Source organism: Hyaloscypha bicolor, assembly GCF_002865645.1.
Source record: "Hyaloscypha bicolor E unplaced genomic scaffold K444scaffold_182, whole genome shotgun sequence".
NCBI classification, from domain to species: Eukaryota; Fungi; Ascomycota; class Leotiomycetes; order Helotiales; family Hyaloscyphaceae; genus Hyaloscypha; species Hyaloscypha bicolor.
In genome coordinates this window covers 4241367-4269102 of record NW_020194684.1, presented here as the reverse complement: position 1 = coordinate 4269102, position 27736 = coordinate 4241367, and the positions used below count along the sequence as shown (strand labels likewise).

The window sequence follows — 27736 nt, the reverse complement described above, 5'->3', positions numbered from 1 at the left end:
GGAGTACTTGTCCTTGCTTGCGAAATGCAGTAAGAACATTTTAAGGGGGGTATTTGAAAGGTCCAACGTTGGCATTGGACCTTGAGAACAAGTGAGCCCTCTATAATACGCCAAGTTGCTTTATTTCGTTTAGCTGCAGGCATCGTCTTCTAGTGACACTCATGCCAGGGAGCTTTATCTCCTGTGCTACACCTCTATCAGCACCCCAATCACCCCTGAAAACTCGCCAAATCTCCCATAAGTAGCGCCTGGTACTTCTCCACACTCTCCCTAACCCTAACCAGCACGCCTGCCGCAAGCATCCTCACCCTCTCATCCTCCTCACTTCCTCCGCCCCCAACCCGCCCAAACACACCCTCTACCCACTCCTGCGTCTCAAGCATTTGGCGTCCGTGCGCTTCAACTACTGGTCTTTTATCCTCGTTGATCTCGAGTATCGTCATGAATCCGAAGAGGAGCGCCTCGATTACCGTGATGTCGCCGATACTTTGCGTTCTTAAGCTAAGCAGTAAGTCCCAGAACTCGGAAGTCATCTGCGGCAAACTCATTGTAGAGGGTCCTGAAGCATGAAGCAGTAGAGACAAGGTCTTAATAAAAAGCGCAAGGAGGTAAGGTTGGAACACCACATTGTGATGTGACGAGCCGTAGGCTTTCAGATGCATGAAGAAGCGCCCGGTTAAGGGGAAGAAGAAGCCATCGGAAACTACTTTAGCGAGAGAATTTGCGATGGGCTTTTTGCGCTTCTGTTCTACGGCCATGCGGGAACTGAAGGTACGGATTTTGAGGATGGAGGGCCCGGTGAGCTTGTCTGCTAATTCGGTGGCGAGGGGCGCGATCATTTTGTTTTGGAGCTGGGTTGAGAGGGCGTCGACGGCTGTTTCTTTGGGTTTGGTGCCGCTGTAGTAGTTGTGCAGGCTCGAGGGAAGAGTCTTTGATGGGAAGGAACAGGGAAGAGGCTTGGTAATTGTGAGAGTGCTGTCTTCGGCGCCGAAGCCGCCGAGTTCGCGGGCCCCGAGACCAAGGGTAGTAAGTACGGAGGCTCGTTGAGAGATGGAGAAGTCGCCGTCGAAGAATGTTTTCGAGAACCATTGGCCCATTTTTAGGGGTGACGCGATTAGTATAGCAATCATGCCTTGCAGACGCATGTCTTGGAAGTTGTCGATCTCGTATTTGTCTTGCAGACCGACGAGGAGTGTTGCCAGCTCTTCTGCGTGATCGGTGACTTCTGTTCCGAAGGTTGTTTTACGTCGGATGAGGGGTGCTGCTGTTTCTAGGCCTAGCTTTTGGCGGTCGTAGTTCTCGGTATCTCTCAAGTAGGAGATCAAGTCTCTGATGTAGACGGGAGAGGTGTGTTTATTTCTGGTGATGAGGGTGGGATCTTCATCCGAATCTTCTGCATCAGAATCCGGCTTTGCATAGGGAGTCAAGCCATCATCATCTGACTCTTCTTCGTCCGTCTCGATCTCCTCGATAGAGATGATTTTGGATCCTGTTGACGGAGCTTGAGGCTTCGTTGCTGCTTTCGAAGATCGAGGTTTCGTATGCTTGGCGAGATTTGCCGCTCTGCCCGACTTGAGAGGATCAAGTGATCCAATAGTATCAGAAACGTTCACCAGGCTCTTGAACCACCTAGCCTCAGCGGTACTCATTTCGTCCACTTTGAAATCCATCCTCTTGTCCCCTTTGTCCACAAGTCCTGACAGAGCTTCTCCTACCACCATGCCCAAAAAGCGAGCACGAGGTGATGATGCAGCCAATCTGTTTGAGATAGCATTGAGGTATGCTCCTGATCTCATCATCATTGATAAATGAAGATGGGATATTCGGTGGACGTAGCCAGCAGCAAGGAGTAGGACTTGTGTGTGAACTTTCAATGTTAGCACTCCTGTTATAAGAATATAGAAAGATTTATCTTACCATCTTGCTGTATTGTGGGAGTATGTTTAATATACAACTGATCGCCAAACTGCTGGAGGCTCTTGTCCAGGACTGTCTCAATGTCCGTCTTTTCCATGGATAATACAACAACTACTGCCCGTCGAATAGCAATACCATCTCCAAGGCCAGCTCCCGAAGAGCTAGTAAGCCAAGATACCAAGTGCTCTTTGTGATGTGGCATATTACCGCCCACTATTTGGCTGATTAGTGATGCTACTGAAGAGACCACTTTTGTGTCAGACTGCCACCATTGAGAGTCATCTTCAGTTGTGACTGAAGTGGATAAATACAGTCCAGGGGCGACCTTGAGAACCGTATAGAGAAATTTGCGGTATTCGAAGGTTGGAATAACATTCAGAAGTCCAGTTAAACGAGTAGAATACTCCTGTCTGTCGAGCGGGAGGGAGGCCAATAGCTCCTTGACAATATTTTCTGAAAAGTGTCAGCTCTAATTCTCGCATTACCAACGTTCCATCTACTAACCAGTATAGCCAAGGCGGAAAGCCTTGCTGAGCAGCTCTCCACAGTGCTTTAAAAAAGTCTCGGAATCTGCTGACAACATTTTGATCCAAAATGTCAGGTTGCGAGCCAGCCAATGGCTGAATAAACCACCATCCGCAACCCAATGTTTCTCGCCGACTTTTTTACTGAGTTCATTGATGACATCCTCTGCTTCGGCGGCAATGCCAATTATCTTTCCGCTTCCTACAAGGCTCAGAAACTCATTCCATACCGTCTTCTGCTTTGATGGAGGATCAGATGCTTCATAGATACTTTTCCATATAATCTCAACAGTCTGGGGACCCTCGAGAAGTGCTTGCAGTAATAGGAGAAAGATTCTCAACAGCTCTTCAAAATTCGGTCCTCCCACAGACTGCTTGCTCTCTTTTGATTGCTGAATGTGCCGTTTTAGGCTCAATAACACAGAATTTATGCCCGAAACGCTCCGCAAGCACGACAGTACCAACTCAAATCCAGATAGTTTGCTTGAAGATCCTTGTTTGGCTGGTCTGTAATTTTTTCCAGCTTGAAGGACATCCCAGTAATTTGGGACTATTTCGGACACCAAAACATGGACCAACTGTGAAGCTAAAGGACTTGGTGACTGGATGCTAAAGTCTGGATAGTTGGCAAGGAACCGTAGGGTGGACACCAAAGTGTCATGGTCAGGTTCACTCCTCAACAGCTCCAATGCTTCTGCTGGGGTGGAAGCAAACTGAAAAGAGGGACTGGGAGCCTTTGACTTGGCACTTTCAACTAGAGTCCTAGAATCTCAAAGTCAGTTACGTTTCAAGGCATAATATTTGGCAATGCCACAATGAGTACGTCAAGACTAAATATCTGGTGGCGTGTTTGCTCGCATGTGGGGTGTCTTAAAGCTGGAGGGGTATGTAGAAGAAGATATACATACAAAGCATCCTCAACCGGCTGATCAGAAGATTTGTAAGAGGTACTCACGGGAGTGAACAGCCCGTCCATGGCTACATGAGGCCTAATTTGTTTGAAGAGTTTCGGGAGCCTGGAGGTTGCGGGTGAAATATTTAAGCTCGTCCAGTGTCATGCAGGCGGATAAGCGATAAGAGGTGCCAACCTCCCGCTCCAAAATCCTTTCTTCAACACTCTCACATCCTCCAGACAGAGATGTCGCAGCCCATAATGGTCTCTGGCACAATATCGGCCGCGATGCCAATACCGGCAAAACGTTGGTAAGAAGGCTCTGGCGCATCCGGCGGAGAGAATGGAGCTGACTCTTCCAGGACCTATCTGAACAATGTTCTTCAAAATCCGGGACCGTTCACAAATCCAGACTATGATGCGAATGAGGTTGCAGACCGTATGTCAAATATGAAGTTACTGTGAGCTACTACAAGATTGTGAGAAGAAACTGCTGCTAACGCGATGTATCTAGAGTAATGTTGGTTGTCTGCCTGGAGCATGATGAATATCAGTACTGATTCTCGAGCAGAGGCGCTGGTGGTCTTGGTTGCGAAATCCTGAAGAATCTTGCTCTTTCTGGGTTCAAGGACATCCATGTCATAGATATGGGTTAGCAGAATCTCCGCCGCTTCTGTTGAACTGAGCTGACTTCTCGTTGCAGATACCATTGACGTCTCGAACCTAAACCGCCAGTTCCTTTTCAGACACAGTGATGTTGGCAAATCGAAAGCCGAAGTTGCAGCCAAGTTTGTGGAGAAGAGGGTGAAGGGAGTTAAGATCACGCCGTACAACTGCAAAATCCAGGATTTCGATGATGCCTTCTACCTGCAGTTCCAAATGGTTGTCTGCGGTTTGGACAGCATTGAAGCTCGACGATGGATTAACTCTACGCTTGTGAACCTAGTAGACATGGAGAACCCAGAGAGTCTGAAACCTCTGATTGATGGAGGCACCGAAGGTATACATTTCGAGCGAGTTTGATTATGGGGATAATACTGAGTAGCATACTAGGCTTCAAGGGACAATCTCGAGTCATATTTCCTACCTTGACCTCTTGTATAGAATGTCAGTTGGACATGCATGCACCGCGGGCCGCCGTCCCTCTTTGTACACTCGCAACTATCCCTCGCCAACCGGAACACTGCATTGAGTGGGCTCATATCATTGCTTGGGAACAAGAAAAACCGTTTCCAAAATTGGACAACGATGACCCCGAGCACATTACCTGGTTATACAAGAAAGCGTTGGGCCGAGCTGCAGAGTTTAATATCACAGGGGTCACATACTCTTTGACACAAGGTGTGGTCAAGAATATCATCCCAGCTATTGCGTCAACAAATGCTATCATTGCTGCAAGTTGCTGTAATGAAGCTTTCAAGATCGCAACATCAACGAATCCGTCCCTTGGACCAGAAGATAATTATATGATGTACAGTGGAAATGACAGCATTTACACGTACACATTCAAGCACGAGAAGAAACCTGATTGTCCTGTTTGCGGAAACCTGGCCCGAGACCTGGAAGTCGATCCGACTTTGACCTTGGACGAATTCATCCAGTCTTTGGCTGTCAGACCAGAGGCGCAGTTGAAGAAACCATCCATTCGTTCGGAAGCCAAGACTCTCTACATGCAAAGCCCAGAGAGTTTAAGGCTCAAGACGGCGCCGAATCTGGAAAAGAAGGTGGGAGATCTGGTTGTGGATGGAGAGGAGATTGGAGTTTCCGATCCCTCTTTGGGCTCAGTGGATTTTAAATACAAGCTCAAGTTCTCGAAGCTTTTCACAACTGCTACTAATGCTGCTGCGGAAAAGGCCAATGGAAATGGAACAACTGCGTGAACTAAGGCAAGAGCAACATGATTGGCGAAATGGCGGGGGCTCTTTGTATTGCATAGTTGCTGCGACATCCCGGGGGTGGACTTATAGAGTTATGAAGACATGGATCATGAGGGATTTGGCTTTTAATACCGACAAAAGCGTCAGCTCTTGATAGCTATCAAAAAAGCCATCCAACGCCAGAACCTACAACTCCTACAATGCTCGTGATATTGTCCGCTCTATCGTACCATGTTCGTCAAACTCCTCTTTAGCACATCACACTTGCCTTTCAGAATTTTAACCGACTCTAAGAAAAGCTCGTCACTATCCCACTGACCCACACTCTCCACCGAGAAGATGAAGTGGTCTCGTATCCTTCCTAGCTTGACTTTTCCCTCAAACTCTTCATGCCTTAGGCATTCCCTGCTCACAGTATCCTTCATCGGATCCTTCACGACGGCCTTCTTCTCGCCCTCATGACCTTCGTATCCGCTTCCCTTCTTTGCAGCCTCCTTCTTCGTCACCGTCTCAAGCCCAATAACACCCCGAGGAAAACATCTCGCAAATTTCTCAGCATCCTTCCCCAAAATCGGCTTCAGAATCGTGATCGTAGGCATAAGTCGATACGAAGCCGTAGCCACAGGCGAGTATTTCGCATGGTCACTTCCCACCCCCTTGATCGCATGCATATCCACATCAATCTCCTGTCCTGGTCTCAATTTTGCAATCAAGATATCCGGATTCGTGGGCCTGATCTCATCTCCCCCACTAAAGTAATTCCTTTGGCGGCCGAAAGGCTTGAACAAGATATCTTTAGCGTAGACATGTGCGTTATGGTACGCCTTGAGCGGATCAGTCTCTCCCTTCGCAGCCATCTCGTTACGCGTGCATGCGATTTTGAGTTCCAAGAGGATGGTGTTCGAGTCTATCGAATATGGAGCCTCTCCTTCTGCCGGCGGCGAACACCATTTCAAAAACTCAAGTAGACCTTGCTTGCTTCCCTTCAGCGGTATGAGACCTAATCTTTGCGCGAGAACTTCATCTTGAATAATAGAGGTGTTGTTGGCTACGAAGACGGTTTCGATGGCCAATGTCGGGATCTCTGCGATCATGATGCGCCGGAAGGCATTTGCGACTGCGGCGTCTAATCCGATGAGGGAGAATGAGGATTCGAGTGGTTCATTTTTGTAGATCTTCACTTCGAAGTTATCCTCAAACTTGAACTTGTCCCAGGAATGGTCCTCTCCTAATGGCAATTAGTTCTGCTTCTTCTACAAATCCAGATGCGTCAACCAACCCGGATAGTGTCCTGGATAATCGGTCGAGGAGACATCTGTAACTGTTTCGGCGTTGATCCCCACAATCTGATTTCTTGGTTAGAAGGAATGAGAGAGATATTGGGTAGATCTACTTACTTTTCTGCGGTCCAGCTCAGCTTTCGAGGGCTGATACGGTGCCATATTTGTTCGGGTAGAGGTTGATGGCGGGGTCTTTGATGGGAAAATAATTTTGACTGAAAATTGGTCGGCCACTTTTTACTCCGACTCTGTGCAGGGTTTCTGATTGGCTGTCACTAGCTCACTTCGTCCGAGCTTATTTCGTCGACCTCATCATGGACTGTCTTGAAGGCAATTCAACAAGACATCACTGTCCCTCCTCAAGGTGAAATACGAAGCCTGAAGTCTGGGATACAAACACCCAGTTCTTCTTGCCTGTTGATCGCAATGGCAGCCTCAATTACCCGGCTGGCCGGCCGCAATGCCAAACGACTCTGCTTGCGTCCCGGATTTTCGAAAGCCTCCACCTCACGAGCTTCAATTCGAGCTTTCTCTGCTCTCCCCTCTCAAAGATACGCAGAGCCGTACGAGGGAACGAGGTTAATTCCTACCGACAAGCACTTCGCACACCCCTCGAACTCCGGCGACCCCCAATATATGAACCTTAATCCCGATTCGAATTTAGATGGAGAAGCAGTCGAGAACAGGAAGATCCGTCACTATACGGTCAATTTCGGCCCTCAACACCCTGCAGCTCACGGAGTATTGCGGTTGATATTGGAGCTGAATGGAGAAGAGATTGTTCGATCAGATCCTCATGTGGGGCTGTTACATCGTGGGACTGAAAAGTTGATTGAATACAAGACATACCTGCAGGCCCTGCCATACTTCGATCGGTTGGATTACGTCTCTATGATGACAAATGAGCAATGTTTCTCATTGGCGGTCGAGAAGCTATTGAATATTGAGATTCCCGAGCGGGCGAAGTGGATCAGAACGTTGTTTGGAGAGATTACCAGAATCTTGAATCATCTCATGTCCATTCTATCTCACGCAATGGATGTTGGTGCACTTACTCCTTTCTTATGGGGCTTTGAGGAACGTGAGAAGCTTATGGTAAGCAATAATGATGTTTGATTAATCTATGTTTGCTAAGCTCAACGCAGGAATTCTATGAAAGAGTTTCAGGAGCTCGCCTCCACGCAGCATATGTTCGCCCAGGCGGTGTCCACCAAGATATTCCCGTCGGTCTGCTTGATGACATCTACCAGTGGGCCACCCAGTTTGGAGATCGTATCGATGAAACCGAGGAACTGCTCACTGACAACCGCATTTGGATTGGACGAACAAAGGGAATTGGCGTTGTGTCTGCAGCCGATGCCCTGAACTATTCATTCACGGGTGTCATGCTTCGAGGTTCAGGTGTGCCATGGGACGTGAGGAAGAGCCAGCCTTATGATGCATACGGCGAAGTTGAATTTGACGTTCCTGTCGGCGTGAATGGTGATTGTTATGACCGGTATTTGTGTCGAATGGAGGAATTTCGTCAATCGCTCCGGATTATCCACCAATGCCTCAATAAGATGCCTGCCGGACCCATCCGAGTAGAGGACTACAAGATCTCCCCACCTCCCCGTGCGGCGATGAAGGAGAATATGGAGGCCTTGATCCACCACTTCTTGTTATTCACCAAAGGATATACTGTGCCACCTGGAGAGACATATTCAGCAATTGAAGCACCTAAGGGGGAGATGGGTGTTTACGTCGTGAGTGATGGAAGTGAGAGACCATACCGATGCAAGATTAGAGCACCTGGCTTCGCCCATCTAGGTGGGTTCGATCAGATTTCGAGGGGTCATTTACTGGCGGATGCAGTGGCGATTATCGGGACGATGGATTTGGGTGAGTTGAAAATGAAAGAAAACTATGACTTGTTGCTAACGAAGATGCAGTGTTTGGAGAAGTCGATCGATAAAAGCAAAGAGATGAGCGGAGTTGTCATTTGTTGTTGTATATTGATTAAGAAACTTCCTTTGTTTGTACAAGTCTACGTCATTGCTGAGTTAGCAATGCCAGCACAAACTTTCGAAAATCACCCCGAGATGTGAACTTACTGGATTGCCCCTGTCCATGTGTCATAACTGGGCCATGTCACTGCTGACAATGGCAGGCTGCTGAAGGTCTGGAGCAATAGCTACAGCATCGGCCACGGTAACGGGCTGTGTGAAGTTAAGTGCAGGGGAAGCAGGGTGGTTGATCTCCTCCGGAGGTTCGGACTTTGATCTTTGCCAGGTGCGAGGCATCTTGTCGGGAATGCTCGTGGGAGATGAATAGAGATCGGGCATTGTTGGCATATTAGCTTCATGCTGCTGCGGATACCACTTCATACCAGCGCCTGGTTGACCAATTTCCATTTGACCCTCCCACAAGTGCTCTCGGGGGACAACTCCACCAACCGGGAAGCCATGTCCTGCCGCGACTTGATCCAAATCCATTTTACCAACTCCACCGCCAGCAGGATATCCAGGTCTTTGTGCCATCGGAACCAGGTCCATCTGAGTGTTTCCTCCACCTGGAAATCCACCTCCCTGTCCATATTGAGCCATGTGCGGTCCATTTCCAGTACCGTTGGTCTGGTATCCCACATACTGGTAAGCTGCCATCTGAGCATCCGGAGCCCAATCTTGACGGGGCTTTCTGGGTCCAGCTTCAGTGACACCACGGTGACCAGTATTCGGAGTATCAAGTCCATGTCCCTTCTCAGACGCACCGGCGACACCAGCTACACCGGCGACACCAGCGACACCGGCGACACCAGCGACACCGGCGACACCAGATACGCCGGCCGCTCCGACTTCTCCCTCATCTCCACCTTGACCTCCGAATTCAATACGAGCCAACTCCTTCCCCTTCCCCTTTCCTTTGCTGCCTCTGGGTCGAAGTCGTCTCTCGCGCTCCTCTGCATCGAAGATAACTTCACAGTGGCACTCTCGCCGCTTGTGCATTTGTCGGTGCTCTTCCTCCTTTCTCAGCACCTCCATGTTCCACAGGACTCTCTCGCAGCTGTGGCAGTTTTCATTGGTATAGATCGGTCGCTCGGCCGGGAATTTGCAAGCTGGGAAAGTCGGGTTAGACGCGGTGACCGGACACGGCCGGAGGTAGGGCATCGAGCAGTGCCCGCACGAGTACCCTAAAAACTCCTTCACACACATTTTGGCTGTGATGGGTGAAGTGTTGGTCAAGAATAGGTGAATAAATGTTTTTAGCTTTAAAGACACAAAGCGGATGGGAGTGTCTTGCTAAAGATTTGTTGTGTTGTAACTCGAAAGGTCTGTTCGTTGTGACTGCTTGTCTTGCACAAAGCTGGATCTCTCGGGATGACTGAGGGTTTTGTTGTCTTGATTGCCTCTTATTAAAAATCAAGGTCAGCTATTCACTAAATCAGTTGTTAAGAAAACATGTATGATTAAAGAGTTGAAGCTACCTTTGAAGCTAGTTGCTTGAAAGAAGGAAGTCTCGAAGAAGACCTAGCTGCTTGAGGGATGACGTTTCGGTCTCGAAGTGGGGGACTGAAGGAAAGTTGGTCGCTACTACGATCTGAGCGATGGAGGAGCGAAGCAGCTGTGGACGCTGGTCGGTCAAAAAAGTTCAGTTGCAGAGTGTCTTTTGCTAGCTCAAAGCTTACCTTGGTGAGTCAATGAAGGCTTGCTTTCAGTCGTTGCTAAGTTAAGCTGAATATTTGAATGTGAGCGTGACACAAGAAGTGTTATTGCATCTTGTAGTACAAGGATATTTGAATTAATAGTATGCGAATGAGAGAAGACCGACGACGAAGGTCGAGGTATTGTTTTGAGGTTCTTCGAGGAAGAGCGTTGTTGATTGCGAAAGATCGTCGTGAATTGGAAGGAGGTTGTCGGAGGAATGGTGTTGTTAGTTGCGACAGGTTGTCGGTCGTGAATCGGATGAAGGTTGTTGCGGGTAGGAAAATGGTAGCGATGGCACTCTCAGGAAGAGGGCTGTGGAGGAAGATGGTTGTTGCAGGTTGAAGAAGTGGAGCGTTGGCGTTTTCTAGAAAGAGGGTTGATTTGGGTTAGAAGAATATCAGAGATGGTGCTCTCCAGGCAGAGAGTTGTTGAGGGTTGTCGAGGTAGGGAGAAAATGGTTGTCGAGGAGGAGAGTTGTTCAGGGTCGGTGAGGTTATGGGGGAAGATAGCTGTCGCGGCGGAGTGTTGTCGAGGAAGGAAGCTGTCGAGGCAGGGTGTTGTCGTTGTTGAAAGAAGGTGGTTGTTTTCAGGAGGTGCTAAAGATTTTGCAGCACTTTAAGCAGAAAGACGAGGCAATTACATAAAGTGAATTGGGCGCTACTCAGGCAGGAGGCTGTTGTTGGGAGAAGCTGGTATTTGCGGGAGGGGCTGAGGAGCTTTTGGCCTTTTACTACTTCATGAAGTAGATGGCAGCAAGCAGAAGATTCGTAAATGATGGACCTGGTTATCTTGATTGGAACTGAATTTGTTGAACAGGAGTCCAGTTGATAAATGAAGGGGTTGTAATTAGAAGAAGATTATTAATTCTAACAGAAAGTTGTAGTTGTTGTAAGAAGTTGAAGAGCTTTGACAACCATTACGTGTGAATAGGAGTTGAATTCCTGGACTTAAACCAGGCGATTACTCCGACTGAACTTTGCCGAAGGAAAAGAATGGTGGATAGAGGGAGGGCCAAGCTTAAGTCACTGAGGGAATGATAGTTTAGGTTTACAAGAGACCAAGGTGAACGGGTTCAATACGGTCGAGAGAGTTTTATTGGATGAATTCGCTTATGCTAAGCGAAAAGATAGGAGTCAAAGCACCGCTATAGTGAAGATCTATATATGAGACGGTCACTGTCAGTGAATTTCTGCAAGGATTGAATTGTCAGTGAAGGGTTAGGTAATTCTCGAGAGTTTGGCAAATATTAGTAGATTATATTCGGCCGTTTTCTTTCATGTGCGCCCCTTTCACGAGCGATGGAGAAATCGGGGCGAATTTTACATTTCCATCACCAGCTGAAAGTTGAATACAGAAGTACTCAGAAATTGATGGCAGAACGTTGATCCTGGAGAAAGAGTTTGAGGGAGCTCTTTCATAGTGCCAAATGAAACTCGTTGTTGCTTCAGAGGGAAGGGAACAAAGAGAGCAAGGTAAATGCACTTTTCCGAATCCACAATCTAGCCAATTGTCTGTCAAGAAAATGATTTATAAATGCTGGGGAAAAAGGCGGAGTTGAGGTCCCAGTACTCCACGATGAACCGCACGAGAAAGAAGCCAAAGGTGGTGACGAAGCATACTCTAAGAATGAGTATCGCACTACATGTACAGAAGCCGATAACTTTCCCAGAAGGGCTTCCCTCGACGCAAAGGAAAATGAACACTTCCCAACATAGAGCATTTAATACTTGAGGTATTCGGTATCGTTTTTAGGAACTGCTTATCGAACTTCTTAATCAACAAGTGTAAAAATGAGATAAGTCTGACTATCTGAGGTTGTAAAGTTTGTGAATCATTACAAAACGCCGAGGGAATGGACCCTGTACTTCGGGTTTTTTCGCAGTTGCCTCTCTCCACCTACAGCAATTCGGTAGACAACTCAGAAGGGTTCCACGAGTTGCTGCACACTCGGATCTGAACGCAGTCAATTACAAACAAGCAATTTCTCCTCCGCTTGAAAGCCCCAAACTTCGAAACTCAAGCCTCCTCCCAGTTCCACCCTTCACCCTCAAATGAGAATGCGTCTTCACTACAGGTTCACTCACGCCTGTGGACACACTGCCATCGGCCCACTGATCTCTGGCACCTCAAATCAAGCTTCCTCCCCATCGCCAGACAGTCCCGTCAGCGAAAAGTTCACAACAATCCATCTCGAGCTCCCGTTCTCCTGTCCATATTGCCAAGACCGCAGCGGCAAATCCAACCTGGCAATACCAGAAGTGCCACTCGGCCATGGCATTCTCACGATAATCTCTCCAACGTATCCTTGGAGCTGGTGCATCATACGAAGCTGCAGATATGAAGACGTAACACCACGAGATTGGACACAGTCGATGAGTGGGAATGGGGGTTTTAGGCAGATTGCGTGGATACCGAGGCCTTGTGGAGAGGTCAGGGTGATGGGGGGATTGGAGGAAGTGAGGAGCGAGGGAAGGGTAGTAATTGGCGTGATAACGGAGGTTTCTTGTGCTTGGAGACAGAGTGCTGGTGAGCCAGTGGGAACTAGATTTACCGGACTGTTATCGCAGTTAAATGCTGCAGTTCTGTCTGGGGATAGGGCAGGGCGATAACCGGGGAGTGGGAGAGGTGTAAACAGTTCGGAGACAATGAGGGAATTCAATATGTGCTTCACTTGAAGATATATATCAGGCGTAGAACATAAACGTTAGAACGATGGGTTCCGGTTACTAAAAGGTAGAAATCAAAATCCCATTCCAATCGCATATTGATCGTGTGTTGATATTTTTTGCAAATATCTCGAGGTTCAACTTAGGTTTTCATGCATTGATACAGAATGAAATCGGCTCTATCAGGCCAGGAATGACCAGAAACTCTTGACTAGACTACATATGCACAAACCCCTTACTCTTCCGAAGCCGCCGCACCAGTGATAATTTCGACCAACTCGCCGGTAATGACGGCTTGACGTGTTCGGTTGAAGAGAATCTGGTATTTGGTGATCATATCTCCGGCGTTCTTGGAAGCGTTCTAGATTGGGGTCAGCACAAATTCTCGGAATGGCGGTACTACATACATCCATAGCATTACGGCGGGCAGATTGTTCACAGGCGTGTCCCTCAGCGAGTGCCCAGAACAGAGCGTTGGACAAAGCATATTCGCGGAGGTTGGAAAGGACTTCGTCGTCGATTTCGAAAGCAGCGAAGTTGGCTGTCAACTTTGTTAGACAGGATATAATGCCTCAGCTCAACCAACTTACGAGAGTTGACAATAGCCTCTTCGGAGAAAGCCTCAATTGGGGTAGCCTCGTAACTGGTGGCATTGATGAACTTGTTGTAGACAATCTGGATGGATCCATAGTCCGATGGGAGGAGAGAGATCTGGTCGGCAATCGCTTGAGCGTCTGCAAACGTAGGGATATCCTTCCCAATACCAGCAAAGCTCAATTGTATGTTTTTGGCGCTCGATCGAGACAATTGCGCCTTGCACTTCTCGCCCAAAATAACGATATCGGCGTTTGGCTTCTCAATAAGCATTTTGCGGACACGCTTTGTCAAGCCGGAGTGGATACCACCACAGAGGCCCTTGTCCGAGCTGGCAACAACGATCAATGTCTTCTTGTCATCTCCCTCCAATGGCTTCGTCTCGGCTTGCTCGAATACGGTATTGGATGTTTGGCCGTACTTTCTCGATTCATGCATCGCACGTTGGGCCCTCGTGAGTTTCGTGGAAGCCACAATCTTCATGGTATTCGTGATCTTTTCGATGTTACGAATCGACTTGAGTCTGTCCTCAATCTCCCGGAGCGTTGCGAAAGTTCTACCCAGATCATTAGCATTCTTCTCCTTCCTGAGCTTTGAAACAGCTTACCGCAAGGGTGCCACAGCTTTCAAAGCTGGCCGTGCAGCTCGAGACAACATCATCTTGAGCGACGAGTTCAATTGATTGAAGCTGGGTGAAGCTTCAATCGTCAATGGTGGGAGCTGGTTGGAGTTGAAGTTCGGACGTCGGTTCATTGGGAATTCGGCAGCTTCTGGATTTTAGTGTAAAATCACATGACCTGGCAATTTCATCGCGTGTTTGAGCGATTTCTCTTCTTGTGCTCCGAACATAAACTGAACTTGGAATTTCACGGATATCGATAGTGGATGCTTCCGACGATCGACCGACACCTTCTATTCTCAGCTATGTTCACAGCAGTGCTATGAGATATGCGCAACACTGGGCTTAGGGAGCACTAGATCGAGCTGATCAGGAATCGGATCTCCCCATTCGGAAGAAGCGCATACACCTTTGTTGAAGTAGAACCACATGAACGGAAGATTCAAGATTTCAAACTCTTTAGCATTCTCATGTCTGTTCCAATGGACTCCTTGGGAAACGCTACGGTTCCTTCTACAGAAGCTCTCACATCCACCATCCAGAGCATCATACACTTCAACATTCTCAGTGCTCCGGGCACGGAAACTTTACGTAGGTCCTACATACTGACCCGCTGCCCATTCATTGCAAAGAAATCCTGTGTCCGACCCTTTTCCTAAACCCAGACGGATATGCAAGGAAATGACAAGACTGTCAACGGTCTGCTCAACTCTACTCACGATTTCTTTCAGCAACACGTTTAATGTAGCCAATGTCATACATAAAGCACACCTCCGGTCCGAGGCCTGATCTCTATAGCCTAAGATTGTGCTTGTCAGCATGATTGAGTAGTGAGGGAGAGGACGTTGGAAGGAGGAATGATGGAAGGGGGTGGTGGGGGGAGTATAAGAAGGTTGAAATAGGGAAGAGTAGATTCAACGTGGAGCTGAATCAAGCAGGATGCGAATGTAAGACTAAGGAATGGAACAGAGGTAGATTGGGAACTTGTGATTCAGGACGTCGGGAAAACGAGAACTGAATTGTACTCCAAGTCTCCAACAAAAAAAACCGAAGCCCAGGTGTTGTTGACACGTGACACTTACACACTGGTTGGCCGAAGCAAAACGCTACAGTAATCTTAGCGTACTTGAGAGATGTTGAAGAGCCGACTTGGACTCTTCTGGCACGCATGTTCCTTCGACGCCTTTTTACTCAACAACAACCGGTCCTGCGGCAACTGCGGGCTGTCACGTTACCAAGCTCCGTCAGTGCAGCTTGGATTCGCGCTCAGAGGCAGGTTCTAACCTTCTAGGCGATTTATTTCGCGTCGATACGTCCACGTATTGACTTCGACTCAGCTCGCACCCTCGTTTCACGCCTTCAACTCTACCTCAACTCATCCCTCCATTCCCCTTCAAAATGTCTTCGGACTCGGACGACGATATCCCTCTCGCCAGAACGAATGGCCGCGGTGAGTTCTTTTCTCAGTCCCTGGTTGATCACCCTTCCTTTCCCGAGCCGCATCCACACTCCCTACCCTTGATTGCTTGATGCTACAAATCTTGAACACACACATCTCGGAATCATCTACTGGATCTCAGAGAGGCATTGATGTTCATCTGCGAGTGCTGGAATCGCCTTCTCGAGCTCACATTCAATCCAAAGCCTTCGAACAACATTCACTTTTGTAGGCCTCAAGCGAACCTTCAAATTTTCCTTCAGTTGTCTCCTTCCTTCCCGACACAAACCCGCACCCACACCCACACCCACATGCAAAATCGACAGCATGGAAGCTGACATTCAAACCCCAGTCTCACAAGCACACATCTCGAAGGATGTCGATAGGGCCATGGACAAGGCTGATGCAAAGTTCAACCACGTCCCATCAGGAGTTGCTGTCCGGAATGGGCCCGTAGTGGAAGACAAGATGGACGTTGATGAGCCAGCGACGAACGGCAATACAAAGCGCAAGGCCCGCACCAGCACATCAAAGGCACCAAATTACGCCGACAGCGAAAGTGATGAGGATTCAGTCCCATTGGTAGGAATATTCCCCGGATCCGCGTCACCTTGTTACCAAACTTTTCTTCCAAGTCCGCCAGCAGTATGCTGACAATGTCACCAGGCCAAACGTCAAAGGGTCTCTAAAAAGGCCGCTGATTCTGATTCCGATGATGACGTCCCATTGGCAGCCAAAAAGAAGCCAGGAAAGCTTCCCCCCAAGGTCACTGCTGCTGCTTTTGGCGAGGAGTCCTCAGGGGACGACGAGCCGCTGACAACAAAGCTTGCCAAGAAAAAGGCCTCGATCGAGAAGAAAGCTGAGAAGGAAGCCAAATCAATACGTGCCAAGGAGAGCAAGGCAAAGAAGGCAGCAAAGAAGGAAGAGTCTGATAGCGAAAAGGACGTCAAGCCCAAGGCGAAGCGGAAATCGAACGGCACTGCATCTGCGAAGAAGTCAAATGGAGTGAAGGCCGAGTCTGATTCTGATGAGCCGCTCAAGAAGTCAACCACCAAGAAAGCCAATGGCAAAGTCAAAGTTGAAGAATCTCCAGCAAAGGGCAAAGGTAAGAAGGACGACAGCGAGGACGCCGAGGAAGTCTATCGCTGGTGGGATGCGCCAAAGAAGGAAGATGACAGCATCAAATGGGAGACTCTGCAACACAATGGTGTTATATTTCCCCCAACTTATGAGCCACTTCCCAAGAACGTCAAACTTCTCTACGATGGAGTTCCTGTTACTCTCTCTTTGGAGGCTGAGGAGATTGCTGGATTCTTTGGTGCTATGTTGAATTCTACGCACAACGTCGAAAACCCCACCTTCCAGAAGAATTTCTTTGAGGATTTCAAGGAAGAAGTCAAGAAGACTGGCGGCGCGAAAGACAAGGACGGAAACAAACTTTCTATCAAGGATTTCTCCAAGCTCGATTTCAAGCCTATTTTCAACTACTACGATGGCAAGAATCAGGAGAAGAAGGCACGTTCCTCGGCAGAAAAGAAGGCCGACAAAGCTGCCAAAGACCTCGTCGAGGCGCCCTACACTACCTGCATTTGGGATGGACGCAAGGAGCAGGTGGGAAATTTCCGTGTCGAACCTCCTGGATTGTTCCGAGGCCGTGGTGAGCACCCGAAAACTGGAAGAGTCAAGAAAAGAGTCATGCCTGAGCAAATCACTATCAACATTGGCAAAGAGGCTACTGTGCCCGCCCCGCCGGAAGGTCATAAGTGGAAGGCTATCCAGCATGACAATAAAGCTACTTGGCTTGCTATGTGGCAGGAGAATATCAACGGCGCCTACAAGTATGTCATGCTTGCTGCAAAGAGCAGTATTAAGGGCCAGAGTGACTACAAGAAGTTTGAGAAGGCTCGTGAGCTGAAGAAGCACATCGATCGCATTCGAAAAGACTACACCAAAGATCTCAAAGCCGAGCTCATGGCTGATCGTCAACGAGCTACAGCCGTTTATCTCATTGACAAGTTCGCGTTGCGTGCTGGTAACGAGAAAGATACCGAAAATGAGGCAGAAACAGTTGGCTGTTGCTCTCTTAAGTATGAACATGTCACACTCAAGGCGCCACAAACCGTCATCTTTGACTTCTTGGGCAAGGACAGTATTCGTTTTTACGAAGAATTCATCGTCGACGAACAGGTCTTTAAGAACTTGAGGATCTTCAAGAAGGCTCCTAAGAAGGAGGGTGACGACATATTCGACCGTCTCAATGTAAGCTCCTTTCTACACGCAATAAATTTTATGCTTACAACTCTCTTAGACAACCCAACTCAACAAGCATTTGACGAATTACATGCCTGGTCTTAGTGCCAAAGTGTTCCGTACTTACAACGCTTCCTTCACCATGTCAACTCTTTTGAAGGAGCTCATGGATACCAACATTTCCATCCAGGAGAAAGTCAAGCTCTATAATGACTGTAACAGAAAAGTTGCCATTCTTTGCAACCACAAGCGTACAGTTGGTGCCGGCCACGAGGTCCAAATGGAGAAGATGTCAGACAGAGTACGTTTCCTACTGAACACCCTAAAAATCGGCGTTGCTGACAAATATCATAGATCAAAGGCCTCCAATACCAGCAATGGCGCCTAAAGCAGATGATCCTTGACATTGAGCCTAAGCAAAAGAAGAAGAAGGGTGCTGAATGGTTCGAGCTGGACGAAGGCCTCACACAAGAATGGGTTCTCGAACACCAAGCCTTCCTCGTTCAGGAGATGAGAACAAAGATCGAGAAGAAGTTTGCCAAAGAGAACGAAAAGCTCGTCGCCGATGGCCAAAAGGAAATGAAGGTTAAGGAACTGACCGAACGCTTAACGGCTGCCGATGACCTCGAAAAGAAGCTCAAGAAGGAAAACAAGACGAAAAAGGTTGAGGCTGAAGGCAAAGGAGCATCTGTAGAGAAATGCGAGGCGAACATCAAGAAACTTGACGAGAGAATTACTGCCATGAGGCTTCAGGCTGAAGACCGAGAGGGCAACAAGGAGGTCGCCTTGGGCACCAGTAAGATTGTAAGTAAATCGATTCTGAATCCGAGTCAACCCACTGACCCTCTCCCAGAACTACATCGATCCACGCCTCACAGTTGTCTTTGCCAAGAAGTTCAACGTTCCCATCGAGAAGTTCTTTTCGAAGACTCTCCGTGAGAAATTCACCTGGGCCATCGAATCAATCGAGGATGAAGATGATTGGGAATTCTAAACCTTGGGTAATGTCACGCAGCTTTCACGACCTTAAGACATACACTCAGCGTCATCACAACATCACACCTTCACCGTTATCAATACTACGCTTAGTATAGGGCCTGAGCCCACGTCAATCATTTCCTTGAATTGCATTGCATTTACATCAGGAGCGCGGAGGCATAATCGCATTATCTAGCACGCCGGGTGGCGGAGAACTTGGAGAAGCGACTGGACGGGATCTCCCAGAACCAAACATTCAGGATGATTTCTTGAATACCGGTTACTGCTGCTCGTCCGCTATTGCTAGTTCTCTGGGGGCAAAGTTCCATGGTGGACTTTCTTCCGCTCGGTTCAGTCCACAGTCTTACACTGCATTTTACATAAGACGTCGTGAAGGGGAAGTTTACATACATGCACATACGTACTTTAGTCAAAAAGCTTTTCAGCAAATCGATGAAAAACACAAAAAACCTTATATCCTTTTGCCTCTTCAGATATTGTGCCTATCTAGATACCTCCAGAGCTATTACTCTGCACGTGACCTCGCGAAGTGCGTTTCCGATGCCCTTCCGAATTTCAACAGCTACATCCATGTACACAACTCACTCAGAACAAGTCATTCAATGGCACAATGAAACCTACCACAGCATCTGCCCGGACTAGGCAGCTTGGGAACTATATCTGTAGTAGCTGCAGCCATCAATTACGACGACAAAGACGAGGCTATGCCTCCGTGACACAATCCATCAAACCATCCATCTACGATGTGGTCTGCGTAGGCGGAGGGCCCGCAGGACTCAGTCTTCTGGCAGCTCTACGTACGTGCCCCTCTCTCCAACTGTAAATCTTGACTAACGTCGACCAAGGCTCTTCCCCTGCAACAGCCAACCTCAAAGTCGCCTTGGTCGAAAGTCAAGATCTCAGCAAAACACGCGACTTCTTGCTCCCCCCGAATCAATTCTCCAATCGATGTAGCTCTCTCACTCCGTCATCGGTACGTTTTCTTGATACGATTGGTGCCTGGAAACATGTGAAGAAGGAAAGAGTGCAAGGGTACACTGAGATGCAGGTTTGGGATGGGATATCCGGGGCGAGGATTGAGTTTGATTGGCACGCAGAGAAAGAGGCTGGAAGGGGAGAGAGGCCGATTGCTTTTATGAATGAGAATCTTAATCTCACTTCCGGGCTGCTGAAGAGGATTGACGAGTTGGGGGGCGTGGAAATCATGGACAGGGAGAGGGTTGAGAATATTGGGTTTGGGGAGGAGAGCGAGGAGGTGGATTTGAGAATGTGGCCTGTGGTAGAATTGAATGGTGGGAGACGACTTGCCGCCAGGTTGCTGGTTGGTGCAGATGGGGCAAACAGTCCTGTGAGGGCGTTTTCTGGGATTGAGAGTCGAGGATGGGATTATGAAAGGCATGGGGTTGTCGCTACGCTGGAGACGGAGGGGAGTGGATGGGGAGGAGATGCGTCCAAGACGGCATACCAACGATTCCTGCCTACGGGCCCTGTGGCAATGCTCCCTTTACCAGGAAACTACTCCACTTTGGTTTGGTCAACTACGCCAGCACTGGCAGCACATCTGAAGACGCTGAGCCCAAAAGACTTCATTGCTATGGTCAATGCAGCTTTCAGGTTATCACCGGTCGACCTTGCATATATGCATACGCAAGCTTCAGGCCAAGCCGACGAGTTCTCTTGGAGAGCACAACACACGGAGTTTGATATGCAACGGATTCCTCAGAAGGCGGTGGGTGTACAAGAAGGCAGCATAGCATCTTTCCCCCTGAAGCTACGTCATGCAGACACATATATCGGCGAACGTGTCGCTCTCGTTGGAGACGCTGCGCATACTATACATCCACTGGCGGGTCAGGGACTGAACCAGGGGCAAGGAGATGTTGAAAGTCTGGTAAAGACTATCGAATTTGCTGTCACTCATGGCCAGGACATTGGAGTCGAAATGTCTTTAGAGCAGTATAATGTGGAGAGATATGCAGCAAATAATATGCTGCTGGGAGTATGTGATAAGCTGCACAAGCTTTATACAGTTGAGAGTGGCCCTTTGGTGGGGTTGAGGAGTATTGGGCTGAGGGCCATCAACTCTCTGGGTCCATTGAAAGCGTTTTTGATGGCGCAAGCTGCTGGGACTGGAGTCAAGATACTATAGCATTACAATATAAGATAATGACGTCTTGTGGAGGATAAGATGTGTGGCAGAATCCTCATTGTCGGTTCATCCTTTGCTCGCTTCGGAGAGTTCTTCATCACTGCTTCTGGGAACTGGAGAGATGAGCATCTTTACGCACACGCTGATCCCAGCGACTCCCATTTTGGAAGCCTCTTACGGGCGCACAAGACCTGGTTCGAGGATTGGAGGTCCATTATTCTTTCAAGTGAAGGACATTCGACATGGTTTCTTTTTCTTTCTCGGAATAAGTACCGGACGGGTGTATGGGTCCCGCCAGCCTCCGAGAGAGATATGTCTCCGCAATTGTGAGCATCTCTCTCCTGCGTCAATGCCCCTGACCAATGTGGCTTTGCAAATTTATTTTGTTGCGAGTCTTATTAATCGACTCCGTGGATTCTAAAATAGGGGCAACGCTCCTCCGATGCGCTGTGAAAAGTTCTTTCCCCCTTTTTGTGCAGATGCGAAACCTTCTCTCGGACAGCAACCCGTTACACCTGCACATCAGTGCGCAAGTGCCTCCATCTTGGCGTTTTGTGATCGTCAGGGACGGATCACACTGATCAGATGAACCTCGGACAATTGCGCACAGAGCCCACGGACACTGAAAAGTCAGACGAAGCAACGAAAGAGGCCCCTACCTCGCCTTCTCGCAGCATCGACAAGGGGCTGTGGGCACTCTTTCATCCATGCGCTCCCGTCATTGTTCTGTTTGACCTCCACTTTTGGCTGATCAATTTGACAAACATCCAGACATGAGGCCTTTTCATGCCATCGAGTGATCCGAGAGGCTTCGTGGAGGCGTCTGATCCTGGGTAGCGATGTGCTGCAAGGGCCTCAGACCTGGACAAGTGTCCCAAAAAGGAATCGAGCTGTGGAGGGGTTGGACAGCTCTGCTTTTTCTATCAGAAAGAAACATTAATAGACGCATTCCCCGACACCACCTTGACACATACAGTTGCTTCAGATCTCATTCATCCTGACTTCAATAGTTGACTCGTTGTGGAGCCAATCACAATGGCCGTCCTGCTCCACCATTGTTCTTCATATTCACTTTTTCCTAGCTGCTCAGATCCATTGTCAAAAAGTTTTACAAACAATATTCCGAGCCGGCGTTCTAGTACACGAATATTTGATTCTCGGCAAGCTGCAGATAAATCATTGTGTGACCGCTGCAGCACAAACGAAGACCTAGCTATTGTCAGTCAGAAGCCGTCTCCAGTCATGGGCGTCCGGTTGATACCGCTCAAACTGAACCCATATGAAGAGAATCGTTCTCAGGGTACTTCATATCCGTCGAAGACCTTAACTCCCATTTCAACCTCGCCTACTATCCCACAAACACGAAAACGTCGCCCTGCACCTGTCACTGACCTCATCATCGTGCCACACACTGAAGAGGAGTGGAAAGCAGTCATGGAGGAGGTCAAGATCCTTTATCTGAAGGGGCAGTACAAGCACTGTTCAATGAGATGCAAACAGATTCTCGACAGCATTACGGTAGAAGTCTGCCCAGAATGTGTTTGACACACGATCTAACAACATCCAGAACCAAATACACCCTTTATACTCCATCTACCTCTGTTTCTTCACTGCGAGCTCCCTGGAAATGACCGCCCGCTCTCTTCACAATCACTCCAGCAACAAGCTGCCCTTCTTCCAAGAAGCCCTTTCTTTCTACAAGAAGGCAGAGTCATATGTAGAATACGCCGCCTTCTCCGCAGATCTAAATCTCATGCATACTACCCGGCGATCCGCCTCTTCAGTATCGTCCAGCATTCGATCCTCAGTGGACTCAGTGTTCTCTCAACACTCGACCACTTCTACGTCCTCCCGTCCACACTCACCCACAGATGCCGAGACCTCGCCTCCGCTTCCGTTGAAAGGACCTACCTATGTCTCATCTACTTCTCCTTCCATCCTCCGCATGAAGAAGAAAGTTTCCTTCTCCGCAAAACGCTTAACCGTGCCATCTGAATCAGAGTTCTCGTTAGAAGAAACGATAATCGATGCCTTCCCCCGGCCACCATCAGCAGAAGGAGAAAATGTGCCTGTCCCACCAGAAAATGACCAACCAGATCTCTGCACGCTCTCCTCGTACCTCCTCGCCCAATCCATAACCCGCTACCGCACGCAACTTACAGCCCTCTCAAAACAACTCGCTTACCACGTCACGTCCATCCACTCACAAATCGTTATCCTCTCCAATATTAGAAAGACTCGACGTTCCAATCTCCCAGGTGCTTTCTTTGAGGGGAGCAGAGAGGCGAGTGGCGCGATGGAGGGTCTTAGTAGAGAGGAGGTGATGAAGATTGAGTTGAGGGAGCGCATTAATAGGTTGAAGGAGAGAGGGTGGAAGAGAGAGCGGTTTGATGGGGAGAGGTATCGGGTTTTGTGTGAGGAGGCGTTGGGTGAGGTTCAGGAGGGTCTTTGAACTCTCCTTTGACGAATTGCTGGTGTGAATTTCCCTTCGTGTGGAAAGTTCAACGATACAGTAGAGAGGATGGATTAGATTGTGTTCGTTTGTGGCTTCTTGTAAGGGTAATATTGTACCAGATTCGAATTAGGGAGGCTTTCTCTACTTAGATGTGTATAGGTAGTTTAGCGCACAATAATACCAGTCTATTTCCCCACTTCTTGAGGATGTTACTTGAGCCGTTGCCATAGACATCTCGCAACAAATGAATTATAGGGTGGTAATTCTAATATATAAAATGGGACCTCATAAGTGGAACCACCGCCTGGCCCCCTTTATAGGAGAAGCTCGCTCGCGCATCTGATTTACATCTCATTTGAAGATATCTAATTGGTAGACCTGTTTCTAGTTCTGGAGAAGAGTTGGTACGAGGATTTCGGTCTAAGGCCACAAGATTAGGACTGATTAAAGGAGAGCGTTGATCTGCCTGCTGGATTGTGAGCCTTGACGGTGATAGTTGAAAGCGTTATGCGTGATTCCTGAGCCTAAGACGCGTGGGGATAGCAGTGAGAGACCTGGGCAGGATGATAGGATGCTTGGGGAGGGTAGGAAATAAGAGATATTTGCACAAGCGAGGCAAAATCTGTTTGAGGTTCTCTTGAAATGGGTATACTCAATGAGTGGAAAGGTTTGTGAGAATTTTGACTTTTTCCATTCATCCTGACCAGGCCCCCAAACCAAACCAGTCTCGCTATGTAAAAGAGGTTCTGTGATGAGTATGTAATCAACGCAGTGAAAAAAGCAGGCGCGCAACCATTCCCTATTTCGGGTATCGACTTTCCTTCCACTGGCAAATCAACGCACAACGACAATGAATGAAACCACCCTATGACCTTTCACCCGTCCAGCTCTTCCGCTTGGCGGCGTTGGCTTCGGCATCCTTTTCCACCTGCAACTGCTTCTCGACTTCCTTCATCTCTCGGACTTTCGCTAGCACGACTTCTCTGAAAATCGCTCCTTTGGCAATGTTACTAAGTGTCCGTTTACCACCTGGTGCACTGCCTGCCGAACTGCTGCTACCCAGTCCGGGTCTGACTTCTTGCCCAGCTTGGCCAGAGAGAGCCGCACCCGCGGCAGCTTTGGCATCGGCGGGGACATCAGATTCGCCTGGCACCTCGTCGTTCTCGTCTTCTTGCATCTTGAGTGCTTCGATGCGGTTGGCAAGCTTGACAATCTCGATGCCACGGCGAAGACGAGCCTTTGCCATGTACGCGCGGATCTCTGGCAGGAGATTGTGGTCCGTGGCAGTGCGTCCACTGAGCCATCGATGCTGGAGAGCTTCCTGTGGAGGTGTGAGCGTGGTTAACAAAATAGAGAATTTAGACGTACCTTGCTGGTGGACCGATCATCAGGACCTGGTTGCAGGAGATGGCCAATGAAATCCTTTGCGTCGTCACTGACATCCTTCCAATACCGCTCGTGGAAGATGACTCGGGCATTGTTGCATTCTTCGATAAGGTCTTGGAGGTTCTCGCTACGGAATGGAGAGTATCCACAGAGAAGAGTATAGGTGATCACACCCAGGGACCACATATCTACTGGTTTGCCATGGCCCTTCTTGAGCATGACCTCGGGTGCTGCATAGCCAAAAGAACCAGCCATAGTTGTGAGGACTTCGTCTTTTGAGTCGAGCATTTTGGCAATTCCAAAATCTGCGAGAACGAGATCAGAATTAGGAGCAGCGGTCAAGTAAAGTAGGTTTTCGGGTTTGAGATCTTTGATTGTTAGTTAGAAAGACTTCATAATTTTCGGCTCGAATGCCTTACCTCTGTGGACAACATTGTTATTGTGCAGGTAGTCCACAGCTTCGAGGACTTGCCGAATGGTCTGCGAGGCATCCTTTTCTGTGAATCTCCCCTGCTCGCAGATGCGGTCGAACAACTCTCCTCCAGTTGCCAACTGTGTGACGATATAATATTTGTCCTGTATTAATATGTCAGCCAGCGCCTGCCCGAATAAAGAAACCAAATCTCACCCTCGACTCAAACCAGTCCACGAACTTGACAATGTGTGGGTGTTTCATCCGCTGCAACATCTCGAGTTCGTCGTAGACCATCTGCTCGTTCCCTTTGACATTCTTCTTGAGGATGATCTTCACGGCAACCTTTCCTGTTGGTCCTTCTGCCTCTCTCACAATGCCATATGTGCCTGCGCCGAGCGTTCGACCAAACCGATATCTTGACCTGCTTATCTGTTAGCATGCTCTTCAAGATATTTCCGGGGGGCATACTTCTTATCATAGCTCTCTGGTTGGCCGTGAAGCTTGTTGAGCATGTTGGAGACTTGAAGAGGAGCGAACGACATGTTAGGATGTCCGTAGAACGTTAAGAGGGTGTGGATATGAGGAGATATGAGAACGTCCAGCGCTCTTCAGGTGTAATTCTGATCTGCTAATACAGATCTGCACCGACAGAGCGCTGTGAGCCGACTGACGAGGCGGGGTTGAACTTACAACTCATCGTGGCTTCCTCTTATGGTTCTTAACCTCAATTGCCGTGTCCCTTTGTGGCTCTCAATCTGCAACCTGGTACAGATGATTTACTGTAACTCACGCGCACAGAAGCTGCGCTGAGTCGAGTTGGAAAGCTCCTGAAGTGAGACCTAGTGGGGTTGAAGGTGCGAGGCTGTCGTGCGCGATGTATGTAGGAAGATATACGAGCCCTTGTGGAAGTGCAAGCTCGAGAATAGAAGAAATGACTCGCAGACTCGATGCCACAACAATAAATAGTTTCCCAAGGAATTACTCAGTGGTTTGGTCTGCCTTGCCAGCAGTCAGCCGCAGCTATGGAGGGGTGGCTCAGCTAAAGGGGCTTGCAGATCCCTTCACGTGACAATGATTGGCTGCCTTTCAAGCCGCTGAGGACTCGATTAAAGTCTGCAAGTAGCTCTTGTTGAGTTTGATACAAAGGAGTTTAAGTGCCTTTCCTATTTTGCTTCTGCCCAGCCCTGTGCGGCCATTTGATTTTGATGCCCGGCCCCTGTGACGCGAAGGGTGCCCGCTGGAGCCTATCGACGTGGACGTGGTCAAGAGCCTATCGATAAACGATTCCCATCCGCTTCAACCTCCGAACTTCGAATATTCCCGTAGGCTTTCACATTCAGAACTGGGCTCCAAAGCTGCATCAGGCCGGGCCACTCTTTGGGAAACCGAAGTCTTGACAATTTAAGCTCCTTGCAACATCGTTCCAGCTACGCAACAAGACCGGAAACAAGAGACCGCAAGGCCGTCATGGCGGCGAACTTCGCGTCGAAACGTCTGTCCAAGGAACTGAATAAGGTATGGGCATACATCCCCAAGTCAAAGCTATGGTGCTGACTCTCCTTTGTGCTCTCAGATCAATGGCCAACTACCACCCGGAATCTCGCTCGTCAAGGCAGAAGACTTCCAAGAATGGCTGCTTGACATCAAGGTCCTCGACAGCAACCCTATTTACCTGAACCAGACATACAGACTCAAGTTTAAGTTCAGCCCTTCATATCCTATTGGTGTGTACTTGCCTTCTCCTAGCTACTCACTCTTCTTGCTCTGCTCTCCTCTTCTGCCCCTCCAACCCCACCACTAGCTAACATCCCACCCAGAACCCCCAGAAGTAACTTTCCTTCTCTGCCCTGACCGCCCAATACCCATGCACCCACACATCTACTCAAACGGCATCATCTGTCTTGATCTCCTCGGCCAACAAGGCTGGTCACCCGTGCAAAATGTGGAGAGCATATGCATGAGCTTGCAGAGCATGTTGACTGGGAACACGAAGAACGAGCGGCCGGAGGGAGACCAGCAGTTTGTGGCGAACAACAGGAGGCGGCCGAGGGATATTGATTTCTATTATCATGACAATACGGTTTGAGGAAGCTGCTTGATCACCTGGGTAGAGAGAGGATGGTATGGAATATTATAGCATGGTTCTTTTAGATGACTAGAGAGATTGGCAGTGGGGCATAGGATGGATCGCAATTCAATCAGAACAGGATTAAGGGCGTTCGAGGTGTTGGTATATGAGAGGACTTGAGAGTCCATACGGACGGATGAGTGCGAGCTGGGAACTTGGTTGGGATGGCATTACAGCGCGGCGTCTGGATGATTACAGCGAAGGTGTGCATAGAGAATGCGTTTTCGGATTCCAGATATGTTCAGTGGACTCTCCCACACATTCTGATTCCTAGTGATGTTTTCAAATGATCACAACCCATTCCAGTGATGGTGAAGAAAGGGGGAGTATTTATATTTGAGAATTAAATCAAGCATGTCTCGAAGTCGTGCAATAAAGGCAAATTGGATCCGGAAGTAATACGCTGCAGAATCGTGCTATGCTCAGCTATTTGTACATTTTGAAGTCATTTATTTCATGAACAA

At 48.5% G+C, this 27736-nt stretch overlaps 12 protein-coding genes across 12 annotated transcripts; 7 read left to right on the top strand and 5 right to left on the bottom strand.

Moving 5' to 3' along the window:
• Positions 1–48: 48 nt before the first annotated feature.
• K444DRAFT_602152 (uncharacterized protein) lies at positions 49–3428 on the bottom strand. The gene is made up of 4 exons (XM_024878716.1): positions 3350–3428; positions 2422–3203; positions 1918–2370; positions 49–1867 (listed from the first exon to the last, which is right to left on the bottom strand). The coding sequence occupies exons 1-4, from the start codon at positions 3415–3417 to the stop codon at positions 210–212; spliced, it is 2961 nt and encodes a 986-aa protein (XP_024728603.1). The 5' UTR covers positions 3418–3428; the 3' UTR covers positions 49–209.
• A 151-nt stretch (positions 3429–3579) lies between these two features.
• On the top strand, positions 3580–5213 carry K444DRAFT_647713 (uncharacterized protein; the record flags this gene model as incomplete). The annotated part of the gene is made up of 5 exons (XM_024885370.1): positions 3580–3644; positions 3696–3794; positions 3905–3984; positions 4037–4333; positions 4387–5213. 5 exons carry the CDS (start codon positions 3580–3582, stop codon positions 5211–5213), a joined length of 1368 nt encoding a protein of 455 aa, XP_024728602.1.
• Positions 5214–5431: 218 nt separating this feature from the next.
• K444DRAFT_545178 (uncharacterized protein) lies at positions 5432–6652 on the bottom strand (the record flags this gene model as incomplete). The annotated part of the gene is made up of 3 exons (XM_024876117.1): positions 5432–6438; positions 6490–6556; positions 6608–6652. 3 exons carry the CDS (start codon positions 6650–6652, stop codon positions 5432–5434), a joined length of 1119 nt encoding a protein of 372 aa, XP_024728601.1.
• Positions 6653–6830: 178 nt separating this feature from the next.
• K444DRAFT_620780 (putative NADH-ubiquinone oxidoreductase 49 kDa subunit) lies at positions 6831–8920 on the top strand. The gene is made up of 3 exons (XM_024881780.1): positions 6831–7585; positions 7636–8371; positions 8422–8920. The coding sequence occupies exons 1-3, from the start codon at positions 6917–6919 to the stop codon at positions 8442–8444; spliced, it is 1428 nt and encodes a 475-aa protein (XP_024728600.1). The 5' UTR covers positions 6831–6916; the 3' UTR covers positions 8445–8920.
• Positions 8605–9681, bottom strand: K444DRAFT_636961 (uncharacterized protein; the record flags this gene model as incomplete). Its single annotated transcript, XM_024884064.1, has 1 exon — positions 8605–9681. One exon carries the CDS (start codon positions 9679–9681, stop codon positions 8605–8607), a length of 1077 nt encoding a protein of 358 aa, XP_024728599.1.
• A 2549-nt stretch (positions 9682–12230) lies between these two features.
• On the top strand, positions 12231–12782 carry K444DRAFT_544031 (uncharacterized protein; the record flags this gene model as incomplete). The annotated part of the gene is made up of 1 exon (XM_024876020.1): positions 12231–12782. One exon carries the CDS (start codon positions 12231–12233, stop codon positions 12780–12782), a length of 552 nt encoding a protein of 183 aa, XP_024728598.1.
• Positions 12783–12863: 81 nt separating this feature from the next.
• On the bottom strand, positions 12864–14170 carry K444DRAFT_602140 (putative ATP synthase subunit gamma, mitochondrial). Its single transcript, XM_024878715.1, has 4 exons — positions 14041–14170; positions 13430–13989; positions 13247–13380; positions 12864–13200 (listed from the first exon to the last, which is right to left on the bottom strand). The coding sequence occupies exons 1-4, from the start codon at positions 14091–14093 to the stop codon at positions 13075–13077; spliced, it is 873 nt and encodes a 290-aa protein (XP_024728597.1). The 5' UTR covers positions 14094–14170; the 3' UTR covers positions 12864–13074.
• Positions 14171–15252: 1082 nt separating this feature from the next.
• On the top strand, positions 15253–19182 carry K444DRAFT_620776 (putative DNA topoisomerase 1). Its single transcript, XM_024881779.1, has 6 exons — positions 15253–15502; positions 15843–16072; positions 16157–17749; positions 17799–18041; positions 18095–18544; positions 18594–19182. The coding sequence occupies exons 1-6, from the start codon at positions 15451–15453 to the stop codon at positions 18732–18734; spliced, it is 2709 nt and encodes a 902-aa protein (XP_024728596.1). The 5' UTR covers positions 15253–15450; the 3' UTR covers positions 18735–19182.
• Positions 19183–19314: 132 nt separating this feature from the next.
• On the top strand, positions 19315–21054 carry K444DRAFT_574371 (ubiquinone biosynthesis hydrox). The gene is made up of 2 exons (XM_024877434.1): positions 19315–19536; positions 19585–21054. The coding sequence occupies exons 1-2, from the start codon at positions 19350–19352 to the stop codon at positions 20886–20888; spliced, it is 1491 nt and encodes a 496-aa protein (XP_024728595.1). The 5' UTR covers positions 19315–19349; the 3' UTR covers positions 20889–21054.
• An 869-nt stretch (positions 21055–21923) lies between these two features.
• On the top strand, positions 21924–23537 carry K444DRAFT_669425 (uncharacterized protein; the record flags this gene model as incomplete). The annotated part of the gene is made up of 2 exons (XM_024887527.1): positions 21924–22406; positions 22456–23537. The coding sequence occupies 2 exons, from the start codon at positions 21924–21926 to the stop codon at positions 23338–23340; spliced, it is 1368 nt and encodes a 455-aa protein (XP_024728594.1). The 3' UTR covers positions 23341–23537.
• Positions 23538–23930: 393 nt separating this feature from the next.
• K444DRAFT_620774 (calcium/calmodulin-dependent protein kinase 1) lies at positions 23931–26299 on the bottom strand. Its single transcript, XM_024881778.1, has 6 exons — positions 25835–26299; positions 25613–25664; positions 25358–25565; positions 25149–25305; positions 24712–25097; positions 23931–24664 (listed from the first exon to the last, which is right to left on the bottom strand). The coding sequence occupies exons 1-6, from the start codon at positions 25839–25841 to the stop codon at positions 24209–24211; spliced, it is 1266 nt and encodes a 421-aa protein (XP_024728593.1). The 5' UTR covers positions 25842–26299; the 3' UTR covers positions 23931–24208.
• K444DRAFT_620773 (putative ubiquitin-conjugating enzyme E2 W) lies at positions 26275–27598 on the top strand. The gene is made up of 3 exons (XM_024881777.1): positions 26275–26659; positions 26718–26868; positions 26962–27598. Exons 1-3 carry the CDS (start codon positions 26612–26614, stop codon positions 27228–27230), a joined length of 468 nt encoding a protein of 155 aa, XP_024728592.1. The 5' UTR covers positions 26275–26611; the 3' UTR covers positions 27231–27598.
• The last annotated feature ends 138 nt before the right edge of the window (positions 27599–27736 follow it).